Raw genomic sequence first — 19,068 nt, 5'->3', positions numbered from 1 at the left:
ACGATGGCACAACTGTAGTGCATTGGCGTCACAGTTCTGAGGACTGGGGTTTAAATCCCAGCTCCGCCTGTGTGGAGTTTGCATGTTCTCGATCTGCCTGTGTAGGTTTTCTCCGGGCACACATCCCAAAAACATGCATTGATTGGAAACTCTAAATTGCCCCTAGGTGTGATGGTGAGTGTGACCTTTGTCTGTCTCTTTGCAATTGGTTGGCAACCAGTTCAGGGTGTACCCTGCCTCCTGTCCGATGACAGCTGGGATTAGCTCCAGCACTCCCATGGCCCTCGTAAGGATAAGCAGTTTAGACAATGAATGGATGGATGGATTAAAGCGTTCTAAATTCATAGATATTCTAGAGCATCTCTTTGTCGGGACCCAAAATGAAATACACTTGGAACATCTAAATTTGCAAATATTCCTATAAATCAGTACATTTTAATTCAAATGGGATTATTAACTGAAGAAATTTGACTCTATGGAATGAATGAATGAATGAATGTATGAATGAATGGTCATATTGTCATCATACGAAACTTTCCAATGACATTGGAGAGACTCTCCTGCGTCAAAACAAAACAAAAAATAATTAGGAATTAAAATAATTACAAATAAATAAAAAATATATGTGTAGAATGGAATGCATAAAAAGTACTGTATTTGTCAAGACATTGAAATCACCGTGCATTTGCAAAAATAGCACGGCTCGATGAAATATGAGAGTTCAGGGTGGTTTCTGCAACAACAAAAAAAAAAAAATCATAGGCATTTGTTCCTTGCTTTTGTGCATCTATAAATAACACCTTCCAGATGGGAGGAGCTCAAACCATTGATAATGTTCTGAGTTTTGCTGAAACACAGAGAGGAATAAATGTCTGCCACCAAGGGAAGAGGCTCGCCAACGAGCTTCTGTGCTGCTTTGGTTGTCCACTGAAGCCTTGCTCTGTGTGCCTTCAGTGTAGCTTCAGTACCAAATGGAGACATAGTATGTCATTGGGTTCTCAATAGATGAGAAGTAGAAGGCCAGCCACAACTTTGTCTCCACGTTATTTTTCCCAACAACTCTAAAGAAGTGGAGACACTCTTGAGTCTTCTTGATGACCGATTAGATGTTGTCTGTCCCAGGAGAGGTCCTCAGAAATCAGGACTCCCAGGAACCTGAATGTGCAGACTCTCTCCACACATTCGCCATTGATGAAGAGCAGATCCGGTTCAGTTTTGCTCCAACTGAAGTCCACAATGAGCTACTTGGTTTTTATGGTTTTCAGTGCCAGATTGTTGTCTGTGCACCAGATGGTGAGGTTCTGGACCTACTCTCTGTAGAAGGCTTCATCTCCCTTTGTGTTCAGACCAACCACTGTTGTTTTGTCAGTTTGTCAGTTATTTTTGGGGACTGGGCTGCAATCTAAAGTGTAGCGACAGTACAGGAGGATGGGGCTTAGTGGTGTGCCAGTGTTCAGTGTACAGGTAGAGGAAACGTGGGAGCCGATTCTCACAGTCTGGGGTCTGTTGGTCAAGAAGTTCTTGAGCCAGGTGCATGTGAGAGAGGCACAACATGTCCAGTTTAATCATCAGAATATCCGGAATGATTGTGTTAAAGGCCAAGGTATAATAAGACCATCCTATCGTAGCTTTGCGGTTGTTCCAGGTGACTCAACACAGCATGGAGAGCTATGCTGATAGCATTCTCTATTGATCTATTCATCTGGTATGCAAACTGGTGGGTTGTCAAAGTTGTGGGGGAGGCAGTCTTTGATGCACTTGAGAACCAGCCTCCCCAAGCACTATATAATGACATGTTTGTGGGCAACAGTGTGAAAGTCATTGAGGCTAGTTAATGATTTCTTTTTGGGGATGGGAAGGATTGTCATAGATTTCAAACAAGTGGGGATGAATGCTTGGGCCAATGAGAGGTTGAAGACCTTGCAGAAAATGCCTGACAGCTAGTGGGCAAATGCTCTGAGCCCTCTGCCCAGTACTCCATCTTCCTTTGGTTCATGCCCAGGAGCACACGCCTCACATCGTGCTCTGTACAGTAAGTCAAGAGTTACTGGAGCCTGGTGTGGGTAGGGTGGCGTGGCACTGGAGCATCTGATTGTCACTGAGATTATTCAAAGTGAGCAAAGAAGCTGTTGAGCTCCTCTGGTAATGACTTATTTGTGTCTCCTGTTGACGCATCACAGCTTCTGAAGTTTGTGAGGCTCTGTAGACTCTGCCACACCTCCCGAGGTCTATTGCTGATAAGCTGGGACTTTTACCTCCTCTTGTACTCGTTTTTGGCATTTGTGATACCTTTTTTCAGTTCATCTTGAGCTGTGCTGTAAAGAACTCTGTCAGCTGACCTGAAGGCAGTGTAGTGTGTCCCGAGGAGTGAATGGATCTGGCTGGTCCTTCAGGGTTTCTGATTTGGAAAAACCCTGATGCTTTTCCTCACAGACACAGTCTCCATACAGAACTTTATATAGTCCACTACAGCCCCTTTGTATTTGTCCAGGTCGTGGTGTTCAAAAAGGTCCCAGTCTGTTTTATGAAAGCAGTCATGACGTTGAGTGCAGTCTCTGGGCAGGTTGTTAAAAATCTCATGTTGGGTCTGGAGCTGCATCTGAGGGAATATATGAAGGGATGAGCATCAGGGAAATGTGGTCGGAATCACCAATGTTGTGGAGGGGTGTGGTTCTGCACTAGTGCTTGATGTTGAAGTAAACGTGGTCTAAAGTGTTTCCAGTCCTTGTTGGACATTTAAGGTGCTGGTGGATCTTCAGCAGTACAGTCTTCAGATTGGCCAGGGATTGGAATGTACGGACATGCACTCAATGTTGGCTGAATTGTGTCTCTCAATAACTATGTTGTTGTTGCACCAGTCATTATGCACGTACACACAGAGCCCCCAATTATGGTTTTGATGGAGTTTTCAGTCCGATCCCAGAGGTGCAGTGTGTGGCCTGGTAGCTGCAAGCTAGCATTGGGAATGTTTGGGTGAAGCCAAGCTCTCTGTTATGATGAGGATGCAGCAATCACAAACAGTGATTATCCGGAAGTTGACATTCCATTTTGTTGCCAATGGATCTGGCGTTGGTGAGATTTAGACATGAAAGAGATGGTCTGTGTGGGTTGTTTTTTAGCCTGAGCAGGTGGCCTTCTGCTTCCTCTCTCTCTTCCACCTGAGCCGCTTTGCTGTCCCAACAACAATCCACGGCAAGCCCAGTGGTTTTGCCAGCTCATCTGGAATGTTGTGTTTACGGTAAAAATTGCTTGAAAGTGCTATTTTGTGTCAGTATCTGAAATCCAAAACTTCCTGGCGGGTATAGCAGTGTAGTGTTATACATAAGCAAAGTGCCCCCCAAAAAAGACCAAAATATGAATAGAAGCAACTATAGGGAGAGCCATAAGCTGCTGAGTCGATGCTCGCCCCCCTGAGTGAAGATTCCAAAAGCAAAAAAATCAAAATTTTATCCGTTCATTGACTTTGGTTGCCAATTTCCTTCAATGGCTCATTGACCACCTCAATCCGGACCACCAAAAATTAGCAGAGAATTGCCCAAATCATGACTGCATTTATTTGACCTTGTCTGTAATGGTGAGTGGTTCCATCAGGTAGCACAGTAGATGGAGGCATACATTGACTGGAGTTTGGCTGTTCTGTGTATACTGCGCTACAAACCAACCAGGAGTGGACAAAAAATAAAATTCAACAGTGAGTGTTGAACAGCAACTTCCCCACAGACCACAAACAGTCAACAGTTGGTTTTGTGTTTTTAAAGTTGCTTGAGATAGCATAAAATATTGCTGTTGCACAAGGATACACCCTTCAACCATTTTACGTTGTTTGACCACTTTCAAAGGCTATGCAATTGGTAACATACGAAATGAAAGGAATTGGGAGGTGATTGTTGAGTGTACAATGTACAGTGACGGCACGATATCATAAAACTGCAAAGAAATGCAAAATGTCACTGTTGCCACACTAGTTTTATAATATTTTCTTTTGTAAAAAGTGTATTTGGTTGTTGTTGTTTTTTATATTTAGTTTATATTTATTTAAATAATAGTTTTAGTGATCTGTTAGGTGGCAATGCATTGTGTGTCGTACTAAAGTGCGCTGTCATCAATTGGTCTTCTCACTAAGGGACTTACAATGCCGAGGTGTGCTGCTTTTAGAGGGTTGTTCACAGCCACCGCAGTACGAGATGAACACTATCGAGACGAGGCTGAGTGAGACATTGTTGGGTGGGCGACTCGCACATCGACACATTTCATACACTGATCTTTTGTGATGTTATGAGAGAGACCGATTACGTGGTCTGCCCCAAACTATTTTTTTAGAAGCTATATACACACCTACCTGTTATTTGGAACCCACGAAGCTCTCGTCCTCTGCACCCATGCAATCCATTTTTCACTACGAAGCAGGGTCTCTTTCAAACTTATGAAGGGTAATTCCATTCTCCCGTGTGTTCAAGCAATGTCCAGCAATGCAATGCATTTTGGCCAACACAAAAGAACAACAAGCTACCTTCCCGGAGGTAAAACTAATGGAAACAAACGAGTCCACAAGGGGGCACCAATGTCCTTTATGTGCACTTCCTGCTTCTCGAAAACAAATCCCTCAAGAGGATTTTCATGGCGGGAGTTACAAAAAGCTGTATACGTCAAAATCATGTTTTGTGATGAAAAAACACATGGAATCCTATTGGCTGTAGGTTTTTCATTAATAATAGACCAAAAATCATTTCATGAGAGCCCCACTTTAGAGAACTGTATTGAAAATATTGTGTTTGTATCATCTTATCATGTCAGTTCTGATGATTTAACACGATTGTAGCGCCGAAGAAATGGAGTTTTGAACACAGGAGCAAACCTCATTTTCATTGCAGACATCGACAGAGTGAACCCATTACGGCGGAACTCTCGAACACACTCACACCGGAAGTGTAACGAACAAGAAGGTCCGTACGGAACCTCGTAACTTAACTCGAGGTCCCGTGGGTGATTTATGTAGACCACCAACCCCCCTACCCCACCCCAAGAATTCACCCATAGTCAAAATCCCTGTGCCGTGGAGGGACGATGGCCCGACCCCGGCGGGTGTGCACTGCAGGGGCCGAGTGGGGGGCGGGGTCGCACAGTCCATTGAGCCAAGGGGCCAGGGCCCTGACGGGGTCGAGGGCACCCCGGCTGGTGCAGGGAGTCGTGGCAAAGGTGGCCGTCCCCGTCATGGGGGGAGGGCCAGCCCCAAAGGACGAGGGCATCAATCCTTCCTTGGGGGCGCACCTGAGGCCGAGCATGGCCCACCAAGTCGACATTGACATGGTCGAACCTCCTCTCGGGGACAGAAAGCACTCCATGAGGGCTTTTGTGTGGCGGTGCACCTGAGCACGCTGACAGGCCACGCACGAGTCGACCCAGGTCTGTACCCCGTGGTCCGAGTCCTGGTCCGCGCTCACACGGGAGTAGTCAAGACCCAGATGCACAGTGCCGACGAAAGCCCTGGAGACGCAGTCCGCGACCACATTGGATTTGCCAGCGATGTGTCGGATGTCCGTTGTGTACTCCGAGATGAATGACAGTTGGCGTTGCTGGCGGGGAGACCACGGCTCGGCCACCTTGGACATGGCGACAGTGAGGGCTTTGTGGTCCACATATGCCGTGAACTCACGGCCTTCCAGTAGGGAACGGAAGTGGCGGATCGCCAACCAGAGGCCGAGGAGCTCCCTAACGAATGTGCTGTATTTGTGTTCCCTGGTGACCAGCTGACGGCTGAAAAAGGCGAGCGGTTGCCAGGCGCCGCCGACCCACTGTTCAAATACGGCCCCAACGGCGTAGTCCGATGCGTCAATAATGAGAGCGACGGGGGCCCCGTGGGACTGGTGGGCCAGCATAGCGGCACGACTCAGCGCAGCCTTCGTAGCCTCGAAGGCTTCCACCCTCTCTGCTATCCATTCAATGTCCTGGTTGGGGGCCATGCCCTTAAGAGCCTCGTACAGCAGGCACATGGTGTGGGCCACCGGCGGATGAACCAGTGATAGAAAGTCACCAATTCCCAGAAACTCTCGGAGCCCCTTTAAGTTGGAATTTTGTCACTGGTTTTTGCCATTTCATTGAGTATGCTTTCCCGCATCCAGGGTTACTCCGCCACTGTGCCATTATAGTCCAGTCACACTTTTGGTTATGCTCTTTATTTGACTTATAGTCATCGGACATTGTTTCTTGTGTTTTGGATCCTGCCTTCTTGGACTGCGTTGTTGTGCACAACTTTCATTTATAATAAAACCCACTGAACATCATGTCCTCATCTTGGAGTCCTGCTTTTGGGTCCGCCTGTGCACCCTTAATTCGTGACAATTTCCACATCAAGGTGGCCTAGAATCTCGGCCCTCACAGAGTACAAGGTACATTTTCCAACGATGAACCTCATGAAAGTGCAGACATTCAAGTGTGATAACTTCTGAATGTAAAAGCCCCAAATTGAAGCTGCACTGCATTGCTTGAACACGAACCTACAACTTTGGCGTGGGGGAGGTAACCTTTTAACAGGTATAGCCATTGGTTTCCAAAGTGGTTATTCTAAATTCCAACAAGTTACCATGATTTTCTGACACTAGTGTAGCTGTTTCTCTGTTTGGTTTAGCACAAAGGGTCCTTTGAGAGCTGGATTGGGGACTCGTACAAGTTGAAGTGGTCCAGTAGAATGTGGTGCAGCTTTAATACAGATTGGTGGCACTCCATTAAATGTGGAATTTCCACAGTTATTTCAGTTTTCTTGGCACAACATAGCCTATAAAGCCTTCCTTAGAGCTTCACACAAACTGCAATATCTTCTATGGCCCTGCTTTGTCTCATACACTTGTCGATAAAAACAAAAGACCAGACCAGGCCACATTGATTTCCCCTGGCACTGTTAGGGAAGGTTGCTCACAATGGGAGCGTGTCCGGAGGAGGCTAGAGCAGTCAACTGTTCCAACAACAACAATCAAATGCCAGGAAATAGCTTTCTGTCATTTTTTTTCTATCTGGAGAGGCTCTCTGATGAACAGGAAAAAAGAGCACTGAGATCTCCTGCTCTATAAGTAAACAATGTTAAAATGTGGCCACAATGTCAAAACTAACAACTTAAGCCAGACAATATTTGTGTTTCTTTCTTTGTTGATGATTTTTATTTTATTTTTTTCTTGTTCAGTTTGACCAGAAGCCATTTTCCTAATTGATAGAAATCTAAGATTTTGGTCATCACTTCTTTAAACTCAGCATGTTTCGGTTTTGATGATTGTGGATTTGGGGGGTTGGGACAAAACAGACTTCAAGGATTCCAACTGGAATATAGCAAAGTCTGTAGTTTGAAATTACATGATGTAAAGTATTATATAATTAACCCTACATTTTCAACGTTTTTATCTGCGTCTCCCACACTTAAAATTCTGCTAATCCATGGATTTTTTTTTTATTCCTTTAGGTGTGGTGGAAGGCCTTTATTCCTTTTCTAGATATCTTAGTACTTGTTAAAGCATATGCTTACACACATACACACCATTTCCTCATTATTTTTCAGTGCTGGTAAATTATTTGACTTTGGAGCAATGTGAATTAAATGGTTCACTAAACAGACTTTTCCAAGGTGTGTTCCCCCCCATCATCATCCTACTCTTCTGTCCATTTTTCCTTGCTCGTGCCCTCTGCTCTGCATTGTAATACCTCTGAATTGAGCTGTTCATTCAGCCAAACCAAGATAAGTGCAGAATTGTGGGATGGACATAATAGACATAAAAGAAAGGAATCAGAGGGATGGAGTGACGGGGATGTAGCTTTTGAGTTGAGGCGAACCCCCCAACACACACACACCGCACCCCCTCCACCACTCTTCACCCCCTCCTATTTCTTTTTCAAGGAATAAGTGGGCTGGACAAAAGCAGTCTTTTGCACTCAGTTAAACAATTTGTGAGTAAATACACAAAGTTCAGACTTTTTAAAATGTTATGGAGACCGGAAAAAGAGCCTGAAGATAACTGCAGCAAACTGTAGCTTCATTGTCGTTTTCCAAGTGTGTATAAGTGGATACTTTTACACATATATTTTTTGTACTTTCCTGTAAAAGAAACAAAAGTCCATAATGGTCACTGATATACAGTGAAGAAAATGAGTATTTGAACACCCTGCTATATTGCAAGTTCTCCCACTTAGAAATCATGGAGGGATCTGAAATTTTCATCGTAGGAGCATGTCCACTGTGAGAGAGATAATCTAAAAAGAAAAATATAGAAATCACAATGTATGATTATTTAACAATTTATTTGTGTGATACAGCTGCAAATAAGTATTTGAACACCTGTCTATCAGCTAGAATTCTGACCCTCGAAGACCTGTTAAATCCGATTTTAAAAGTCCCCTTTTACTCCATGTATTATCCTGAATCAGATGCACCTGTTTGAGGTCGTTAGTTGGATAAAGACGCCTGTCAACCCCATACAATCAGTAAGACTCAAATTTGTAACATGGCCAAGACCAAAGAGCTGTCCAAAGACACCAGAGACAAAATTGTACAACTCCACACGACTGTAAAGGGCTATGGAGAAATTGCCAAGCAGCTTGGTGAAAAAAGGTCCACTGTTGGAGCAATCATTAGAAAATGGAAGAAACTAAACATGACGGTCAATATCAGAGTGGAGCCCCATGCAAGGTATCACCTCGTGGGGTCTCAATGATCCTTAGAAAGGTGAGGAATCAGCCGAGTACTATACGACAGGACTTCATCAATGACCTGAAAAGAGCGGGGACCATCGTTTTCAAGGTGACTGTTGGTAATACACTAAGACGTCATGGTTTGAAATCATGCATTGCACGGAAGGTTCCCCTGCTTAAACCAGCACATGTCAAGGCACGTCTTAAGTTTGCCAATGACCATTTGGATGATACAGAGGAGTCATGGGAGAATGTTTTGTTGTCAGATGAGAACTTTTTCGTCATAATTCCACTAACCGTGTTTGGAGGAAGATGTCTGTTGACTTCCATCCCAAGAACACCATCCCTACTATGAACCATAGGGGTGGTAGCATCACGCTTTGGGGTGTTTTTCAGAACATGGGACAGGACGACTGCACTGTATTAAGGAGAGGATGACCGCGGCCATGTATTGTGAGATTTTTGGTAACAACCTCTTTCCCTCAGTCAGAGCATGGAAAATGAGCCGTGGCTGGGTCTTTCAACGTGACAATTGATCCGAAGCACACAGACAAGAAAACCAAGTAGTGGTTTTAGTAAGAAGCATATCAAGGTTCTGGAGTGGCCTAGCCAGTCTCTTGACCTAAACCCAATAGAAAATCTTTGGAGGGAGCTGAAACTTCGTGTTTCTCAGCGACAGCCCAGAAACCTGTCTAATTTAGAGAAGATCTGTGTGGAGGAGTGGGCCGAAATCCCTCCTGCAGTGTGTGTAAACCTGGTGAACAACTACAGGAAACGTTTGACCTCTGTAAAGGGAACTGGTACACGGACGTTACACAGCTCAGCACACACTGCAACCCGCTTTTGGAGTCATTGTTCTTGAACTGTAAGCCGCTTTACTCACACTGTAAATCCGCCTCGTTCCTTCTCATAGGTTTTTACATTCCACCCCAAGCTAGCATGAACACAGCACTGCTAATGCTCGCTGGGCAGTTAAACGAGATTGAAAAAAAACATCCAGAATCACCCCTCACTATCCTAGGAGATTCTAACATAGCAAAACTTAACCACGAACTCCCTAAATATAAGCAGCACATAAAATATCTGACAAGGAAAAATGAGACCCTAGACCACAGCTCTACGACAATTAAACACGTATATTGTGCAATTCCCCATGCTCCCCCAGGCTCTTTGATCACTGCTTAACCTACCTAATACATTCATACAGGCAAGTACTTAAGTGTGCGAAGCCTTTGGTAAAATCAGTTCAAAGTGGACCAATGACGCAAAATTAAAACTTCAAAGCTACTTTGACTACACATATTGGTATGTCTTTGAAAATTCACAAGCAGCCTAGACGAATTCACGGATATTGTTAATGGGTATGTCAGTTTCTATGAGGAGGTGGATGTACCAACAAAATCTTTTTGCACATTGAATAACAACGAGCCATGGTTTACAGATAGACTTAAGCAATTCCGTCAGGCTCAAGAGGTTGCATATGGTTGTGGGGATAAGGCCCTCTACAATCGCACTAGAAACTAGCTGACTATAGAAATTAACATTGCAAGAGGGACAATGCAGCAAAATTGGAAAAACACCTTGAGACTCCAAATCTTTCTGGCACGGATTACAATTGCTATCTAATAAAACGCAACAATCGCCCCCAGTAGATAACAATAGCGCGCTAGCCGATGACCTGACCTTTTTTTTAATCACGACGTGACTCACCCGGAATGATGCTTCGATGGTGGCTTTCACTTCTGAAGTTTTGTTGAGTAAAAAATGACTGCTGTCCGGACCACAAGGATTTTAGTTTCTTACACCTTTATCTTTCTCAGCACTCTTTTCAGCGAGAAATCGGTGTCCTATTTTCCATGAACAGTTTGAAAATGCCATGCCACATTTTTCTTCTTTGGTATTGCGAAGGTGGACCGGCAAATGAGACAAAAGCACTTTGAAAATGACATCGTGAAAAAAAAGTCCACCTCCCATTCCATATGAAAGTGATATGTTTTTGCCTTTTTACTTGGTCCACGTCCATCAATCATTTAAAATTTTAGCGAGAGCTTAAAATCGGGGGTAATTCATTGACTAGCTTGGAAATTTTTCTGCGCTTGGCGCCGTTGTTTACGCATTAGGGGTGACCTAAAGTTCAAAATTCAGTTGTCATCTGACTGGTTGCCCTGTATGTCAATCAAGTAACAGGACTGCTCATAGGCTGACATCGGAAATTCTGCGATACTTAGCGCCGTTGTTTGCGCTTGAATGGCCACCTGAATATCAAATTCAGTTTTCATCTAACTGGCTGCCTTGTATATCAATTTAATGATGGAATGAATGATAGGCTAATATTTTTTAATGTCATGCCGTGATCGACCAGTTCTACCTCCGCTATTGACCGGTAGATTGCGATTAACGTAAGGAGCACCCCTGGTGTACAACATCATCAGTAATGACCTGCCTACACAGGCAGTGTGTGGGGCAATGCTAGCTTCTGATCCTGACAGATGTGAATTGCAATTGTTCATCGCTGCCTTCATATGGTAGTTTACATACACACGAAAACACAGGCTGCCATGCATGATAACTGTGTAACCAATGTGTTTTAGTATACTTTGTTGGACAAGTCACACAACAACATTTGAGAATGTTAGAACACAAGTGTGCATATACGGTGCACCACACTGTAAGGCGCCATATCTAATGTGGGGACCTTGTCTATTTTGAAGAGAATTAAGACCTGTGTGGTCTATTTAGAAGAGAATTTAAGACCTGTGCAATTGTGAACATTTTCTTCTATTTCTTTCATGTTGTCTCGATAGGAGTCACCACAGCGTGTCATCTTTTTCCATCTAAGCCTATCTCGTGCATCCTCCTCTCAAACACCCACTGTCCTTCATGCCCTTCTACCAACATACTAACTCTCTCAATCTCAGAACATTTCCAAATCATCGAAGTCTGCTCTCTCTAACCTTGTCTCCAAAACATCCAACTTTGGCTGTCCCTCTAATGGGCTCATTTGTAATCTTATCCAACCTGTTCACACCAAGCGAGAACCTCAGCATCTTCATTTCTACTATCTCAAATTCTGCTTCCTGTTGTTTCTTAAGAGCCACCGTCTCTAATCCGTACATCATGGTCGGCCTCACCACTGTTTTGTAAACTTTGACCTTCATCCTGGCAGATAGTTTTCTGTCACATCGAACACCAGACACCTTCCGCCAACTGTTTCACCCCACTGGGTTTCGTTTCTTCACTTCCTTACCACACTCTCCATTGCTCTGTATTGTTGATCCCAAGTATTTGAAGTCATCTGCCCTCACTATCTCTTCTCCGTGGAGCTTCACTCTTCCTCCTCCGCCCCTCTCATTCACGCATATATATTCTGTTTTACTTCTGCTAGCTTCATTCCTCTCCCTTCCAGTGCGTGCCTCCATCTTTCTAACTGTTCCTCCGCCTGTTCCCTTCTTTCACTGCAGATCACAATGTCATCTGCGAACATCATGGTCCAAGGGGAATCCAGTCTAACCTCGTCTGTCAGCCTATCCATTACTACAGCAAACAGGAAGGGGCTCAGCGAGGAACCCTGATGCAGGGTACCTTAAATTCTTCTAACACACCAACGGCACATCTCACTGCTGTTGTGCTGCCCTCATACATGTCCTGTACTATTCAAACATATTTCTCCGCCACACCAGACTTGCGCATGCAGTATCACAGTTCCTCTCTTGGTACTCTGTCATAGGCTTTCTCTTGGTCTACAAAGATACAATGTAGGTCCTTCTGACCTTCTCTGTACTTTTCCATGAGCATCCTCAAGGCAAATAATATATCTGTGGTACTCTTTCTAGGCATTAAACCATACTGTTGCTCGTAGATACTTACTTCTGTCCTGAGTCTAGCCTCCACTACTTCATTGCATGGCTCATCATCTTTATACCGCTGTAGTTTCCACAGTTCTGAATATCGCCTATGTTCTTAAAAATGTGGACTAGCACACTTTTCCCCCATTCTTGTGGCATCTTCTCTCCCGCTAGTATTTTATTGAATAAATTGGTCAAAAACTTCACAGCCACCTCATCAAATCGGTTCCATACCTCCACTGGTATGTCATCGGGACCAACATTCTTTCTATTTTTCATTGTGTTTAGTGCCTTTCTAACTTCTCATCAGTCACCATATTTCCATCGCTATCCTTAATCAGCTTTACTTGTTGCACATCCTTCCCATCTCTATCCTCTGTCTGGTGAAACTGTAGAGCTCCTTTTCTCCTTCTTTTGTGTCCAACCTGGAGTACATGTCATCATATGCCTCTTGTTTACCCTTTGCCACCTCTACCTTTGCCCTATGATGCATCTCAGTGTATTCCTTACGCCTCTCCTCAGTCCTCTCCGTGTCCCACTTCTTCACTAATCTCTTTCCTTGGATGACTTCCTGTATTTTGGGGTTCCACCACCAAGTCTCCTTCTCCCCTTTCTTACCAGAAGACACTCCAAGTACTCTCCTGCCTGCCTCTCTGAATACGTTGGCAGTAGTATTCCAGTCTTCTGGGAGCTCTTTCTGTCCATCTAGACCCTGTCTCACCTCTTTCTGGAAGGCCACACAACATTCTTCCTTTCTCAACTTCGACCACCAGATTCTCTGCTCTACCTTTGTCTTCTTAGTCTTCCTACCCACTACCAGAGTCATCCTACACACCACCATCCTATGCTGTCGCGCTACACTCTCCCCTACCACATACTTACAGTCAGTAACCTCCTTCAGATTACACTGTCTGCACAAAATATAATCCACCTGCGCGCTTCTACCTCCACTCTTGTAGGTCACTGTCTGTTCCAGTCTTCTGGAAATAAGTGTTCACCACTGGCAATTCCATCCTTTTTACACAGTCCACCACTATCTGCACCTTAAAGTTCCTTTGCTGAATGCCGTACTTACCCATCACTTCTTCATCCCCCCTGTTTCCTCCCCCAACATGTCCATTGGAATCTGCACCAATCAAAACTCTCTCTCTCTTTGGGATGCTCAGGACTACTTTATCGAGTTCCTTCTAGAATTTGTCTTTCAACTCGAGGTCATGTGCAATTGTGAACATACGGTAAAAAGAAATTGGACCGCAAAATCCACGAATATGAGGGGCAGCAAAAGTAAACTGCGAATGACCAAACGGTCACTGTGTCAGCTTTGTGCTCCATTAATCATGCCCAAGTTTCACATTGTGTAAGTACATTTGTGTAAATTGAGACAAGATCCTCATTGCTTCAGTTATTGTTAGTGTGATGTGCCATTTGTTTTTGTAAAATGAGCACCTTGGTTTAATATAGTTTGGAAAACATTTGATGAGAGTGTGAATGTTGGAACGCGCACACAAAGTACCCTTGCTGACATCGGCTTTTTCACATTATGTATTAATTTTTCCATTTTTCCAATGAATCGCACGAACTTTACAATATACAGTAATATTGATGGCAGCATAATATTGCATTTTCTGGGCTGCCTGGTTAATGATATTGTTTTTATTATGATTACTGTACTTGCATGATAAAATGTGCATATCTTGTTGCTATACTTAGCAAAGCTATGTTCAGTCACGGTCATGCTCAAATAGTATAGTTTTAGGTTTTAAGCATTGCAGAATACAGTAATTGTAGGAATGGATCATAAAAAAGGGATTCTGTATTGAGGTTACCAATGAAAAAGTGTGCAGTATTAAAAAAGTGTTTTCAAGGTTGATCTGGCCAGGCCACATGAGTCTAATAGGCAAAGAGACTGTCAATTGTGTCAGTTACAGGCATTCATTAGTGTTACAGGAACCATTTTATGAAGGAGAAAAGAATGTACTTTGGGTTCAACAGGAGCACAATTTTCTCTTCAAATACCCTGCAGTCAGAATTTTTCATGGCGTAATAATACTTATATAGACTCATATTTATGTTGTATGTTTTCTGAGTGTGTGCCTCCTCAGGGCAGGAAGTGATGAGTGGAAAAAAAATACTTTTTGCTCTTAGCTCACCAAAGCCGCTTGTTTGACCGTAGGCGTGTTGCTTTGATGTATTTAATTTCATCATGTGTGTCTGCGTTTATGGCCTATGTTCACAGGCCTTCTCTGGAAACTCGAACTCAGAGAGTGCAATTCGGCATGAGCTGCATCACGGAATCGTAGCTCGCTTCCTGAGGTTTGTGCCCCTGGAATGGAGCAAAGAAGGCAGGATTGGTCTTCGGGTAGAAGTCTATGGCTGCTCGTACTGTAAGTACATATTGTGGACACAATAATACACACGTCATTGAATCAATAGTGCCTCTGCTGGTTGCAGCCACTTAGTCAACAACAAATCTTATTGCCAAAGTTTTTTTTTTAAATTGGTTTTGCTCACTCAGGTCAACTTTACCATCTACAGGTACATTTTTGTTTACAGGAACAGGTAGTATCTTTGCTTCAGAGTTTAAAATAAACAAAGATAAATGGTCTGAATGTTTAACAATAATGATGTAACACAAAATTTACTATTATTATTGTTATTCTTCTTCTTATTATTATTATTATTATTATTTAGGTAGTTTTATCAGTTTGCTTTTTAATTTACAGTAAACAAAGTTTGCAATGTTTGATTAATAAAATGTCAAAAGTTTGGAATAAAAACTTGGACCGAACAAGATGAACATATAGCATTTTCGTATGCAGTGATTGTCCTAAATAAGTTGACACTGTTTTTAGCATTAATTTGAAAAAAAGTTCCAATCAGTACTAAATCATTTTGTAGTTTTATGTTTTTTTACTGTAAATTTTAAAACACTTTTAGAGGCACATTTTGAACTGTTGAAAAAAGTAATGTTATGTAATATTGAGAATTAGCAATGTTTTTGTCTTGATGTTTTTACGGCCCACATTAATCATTTTGAGATCTTAATGCTTGGTCTGATTTTTTTTTTTTTTTTTGCACTGTGAAACTATGTTGCTTCAGAGGTAAAGTCAATTGTTTCATTAAATTGAATGTGCTAAATGGATGACAACAGTGTGGGATGTTGTGACATAAAAAAAAATTAAAATAACATCCACCAAGTAGCCTCGGCTTGTTTTTTTAAATATAGTTTTCATCAGATGAATTTAAGATATTTATACTCGATGTTACGGGTGGAACAAGCAACATTCGGTGATTCCCAAAACATCATATAAACGTTCCGTAACGTTAGACAGCTCTGCTTTTGACCTGTTTACCTCTGTTGGTCACAGCTACTGCCACGCAGTTTTCATTCCTGTGATCAGTTACCCGCTCTTTTCGTTGGGTTACGAGAAATAAATGGCTCATTCTTGGTTCTGAGAGCTGTTGACCACTGAGAAAAAGCTTTTATTTGGCAGTAAACCTCTGCCAGGACACAAAAAAATAACAGAAAGAAAATAACTCCCACCGTAACCAATGTTTCACATGAACATTTATTGCAGAGGGACACAGTGTTGGGCCACCTATCAAACTTGGTAAAAATTACAAACAAGCGTCTGTAAGTGTAATTTATAAGACACTGATAGACGTGTAATGTACATACAACATGATTCTTGAGTGAACGTTTTGCTAGTTAGCCTTTTTCGAATTAAAATATTTATTGCACAAGCACACATGGTAATTGTAATAGCAAACTGTTCCGCGTTTTTGTGTATACCAAATTTACACCATAGACCGAGTACCAACGTATGCAGTTTAAAGCCCGGGTGTCATCCCTATAAACATTCTAAAATAGATATTGGAATGAAAAATACATATAACAGTATTCACTTCAATGTCTTGACGGAAAAAAAAAGTGAGCGGAGACCGTGTCATCCATCCACAAAGTTGCGCAATTGAGTGTCCCTCGACATCCAAGTGGTCGCGATATTAGTCGCGTCATCTGTCCTTTACGTCATCGTAACTTCCGCCGTTGAAAACGCAGTGCCTGCTACTAAGGAAGCCGAACAACAGAGATATTCGCATTTTTCCGACGCCCCTTCTGACAACGAAGTTCTTTTCGAAAAGGACAACACCACTCAACCGAGTGAAGTTACCGGGGCAATATTACACACTTGTTTCAAGCCCTCAGGGCAATATTACACTATTGTTTCGAGCCATATTCAGATATCGGATCACGGCCAAACCGCATCCCGTCCGATCCACTCCTGCGGCGGAGATGAGCAATTGCGGCTCATCGCAGCCGGCTGGTGTGGCTTATGACAGAGCCGAGCGGTGATGCTTTAGTCACAGTCGTGCATTTTTTTTTTTTTTTTTTTTACGCATTCTCGGCTGGGTTCTTTAGAGCCGCCCCCGTCGCAAAGCCCGAAGCGCAGCCTTCGCAGAAGCTGTGACTGCCGAACGCGGTGCCTCAGCCGGTGTGGCTGAGTTTCGGCGCTCGTGGTGGCATATAAGGAGGAGGTGGAGCTAGCTATGTTGCTTTTAGGGGTATGTTAAAAGTCGCCGCAGTACTTGATGAGCACTATCGAGACATTGTTGGCTGGGCGACGCGTACATCGACACATTTCATACGCGGATCTTTTGTTACATTATGAGAGAGACCGATTATGTGGTCTGCCCCACACTATTATTTTTTTTAGTAGCTGTATGCGCACATCAACATATTTCATACGCGGATCTTTTGCGATGTTATGAGAGAGACCAATTACGTGGTCCACCCCAAACTATTTTTTTTTTTTTTTGGAGCTGTATACACACCTACCTGTTATTTGGAACCCACAAAGCTCTCGTCCTCTGCACCCGTGCAATCCATTTTTCACAACAAACAGGGTCTCTTTCAAACTTATGAAGGGTAATTCCATTCTCCCGAGTGTTCAAGCAATGTCCAGCAATGCAATGAGCCGGCATTTTGGCTAACACAAAGGAACAACGAGCTACCTTCCCGGAGGTAAAACTAATAGAAACAAACAAGTCCACTAGGGGGCGCCTCTGTCCCTCACGTCACTTCCTGCCTCTTCTCAAAAACAAATCCCTCGAGAAGATTTTCATGGCGGGAGTTGCAAAAAACTGTATACGTCAAAAGCATGATTTGTGGTGAAAAAAACACATGGGACCATATTGGCTGTGAGTTTTTCATTAATAATATACCAAAAATAATCTGTCTGACGACGCTTGAGCATTAAGGATAGAAATACATTCCTACTAAAGGGGAGTAAAATGCATTTTAGTTGTTAAAAAAAAGAAAAAAGCATTAATATTGGTGGTTGGAGCATAGTGACAACGATTTGTTCATCCATCCATCCATCCATCCATCCATCCAGCCATCCATTTTATGAGCTGCTTATCCTCACAAGTGTCACAGGAGTGCTGGAGCCTATCCAAACTATCATTGAGCTGGAGGTGGGGTACACCCTGAACTGGTTGCCAGCCAAACGCAGGGCACATGAAGACAGACAATAGACACACTCACAATCACACCTTGGGGCAATTTAGAGTCACCAAAAAAATGTGTGATTTTTTGGTGTGGGGGAAAACTGGAGTGCCCACAGAAAACCCACGCAGGTATGGGGAGAAGATGCAAAGTGCACAGAGGCGGGGCCATGATTTGGACCTCAGTACTCAGAACTGGGAAGCCAACGCTCAAACCAGTTGTTTCACCGTGCTGCCTACTATTTGTTTGGTCAACCAATAATCCACAGGAGGTTATTAAAAAGAATCAAGAGTGACAGAACTACAGCCAGTGAATGTCCCGAAAATGAAAGAAGTACAATTACATGAGGTACAAGTAATGTATTAAGCAGTGGCAGTATTAAGTAATGTACTGTAATGTGTGTTGCAACAGTGTTTTGCATGTAAAACCATAGGAAGGGAAGTAAGAAATTCAGTGTGTGACCAGAGCAGATGCAGAGAGAATTGTGCCTGTGGGGTAGGAATTGTGACTCTCTTCTGAGGAAAACAGCAAGTGTTTGTTCATAAGCTTAGTATATTTGTCACTCGCTCGAAAGGAATTCACCAAAGGGACCTAAAAAGTCAATAAATCTATTGCTAAGTTGGCAACTGTATTTCAGCTGCTGCTGTATTGCTCCTCCAACAGAAATGATAAAAACTGAATTATTTCAAATTGAATGCACTGACTGCATTTGCCAAAAGCATAATGATCGTTCTGCTATAGGCTCATTAAGGACAGAATTAAAAGGAAACTTACTGAACATACAGATATCAGTCGTCTTATTCAGACAAAACCTATAGGGAGACTTGTAAGCCTCAACAAAATCTATATCTTATTCTTAAGGCTGGAACGATCAATGCTGTACACAGCAGTGGTGCTCCCTGTCAAACACAATTTTGGGAGTAAAAAGTTGGAAAACCATACCTGGAACAGCAAGTTAATACCAGAACAGTTGGATGCAAATTTTGCTCCATCAATTCAACCCAGTCTTATTGTTTGAGGTCACAAAATGTGTGGTGTATTATTTTA

The 19,068-nt window shown here is 43.0% G+C and overlaps 1 protein-coding gene across 1 annotated transcript in view; it reads left to right on the top strand.

Annotated features, from left to right (window-relative positions):
* cntnap2a (contactin associated protein 2a) overlaps positions 1-19,068 on the top strand; it is a 476,610-nt gene that overhangs the window by 202,573 nt on the left and 254,969 nt on the right. Inside the window, exon 5 of the mRNA XM_061805953.1 lies at positions 14,752-14,899. Within this exon, the coding sequence (XP_061661937.1) occupies positions 14,752-14,899 (148 nt within the window). The remainder of the gene's footprint in view (positions 1-14,751; positions 14,900-19,068) is intronic.

This window comes from Syngnathoides biaculeatus, chromosome 19 (assembly GCF_019802595.1).
Source record: "Syngnathoides biaculeatus isolate LvHL_M chromosome 19, ASM1980259v1, whole genome shotgun sequence".
NCBI classification, from domain to species: Eukaryota; Metazoa; Chordata; class Actinopteri; order Syngnathiformes; family Syngnathidae; genus Syngnathoides; species Syngnathoides biaculeatus.
The sequence above is the reverse complement of the archived record's forward strand: the minus strand, read 5'-3'. Positions and strand labels throughout refer to the sequence as shown.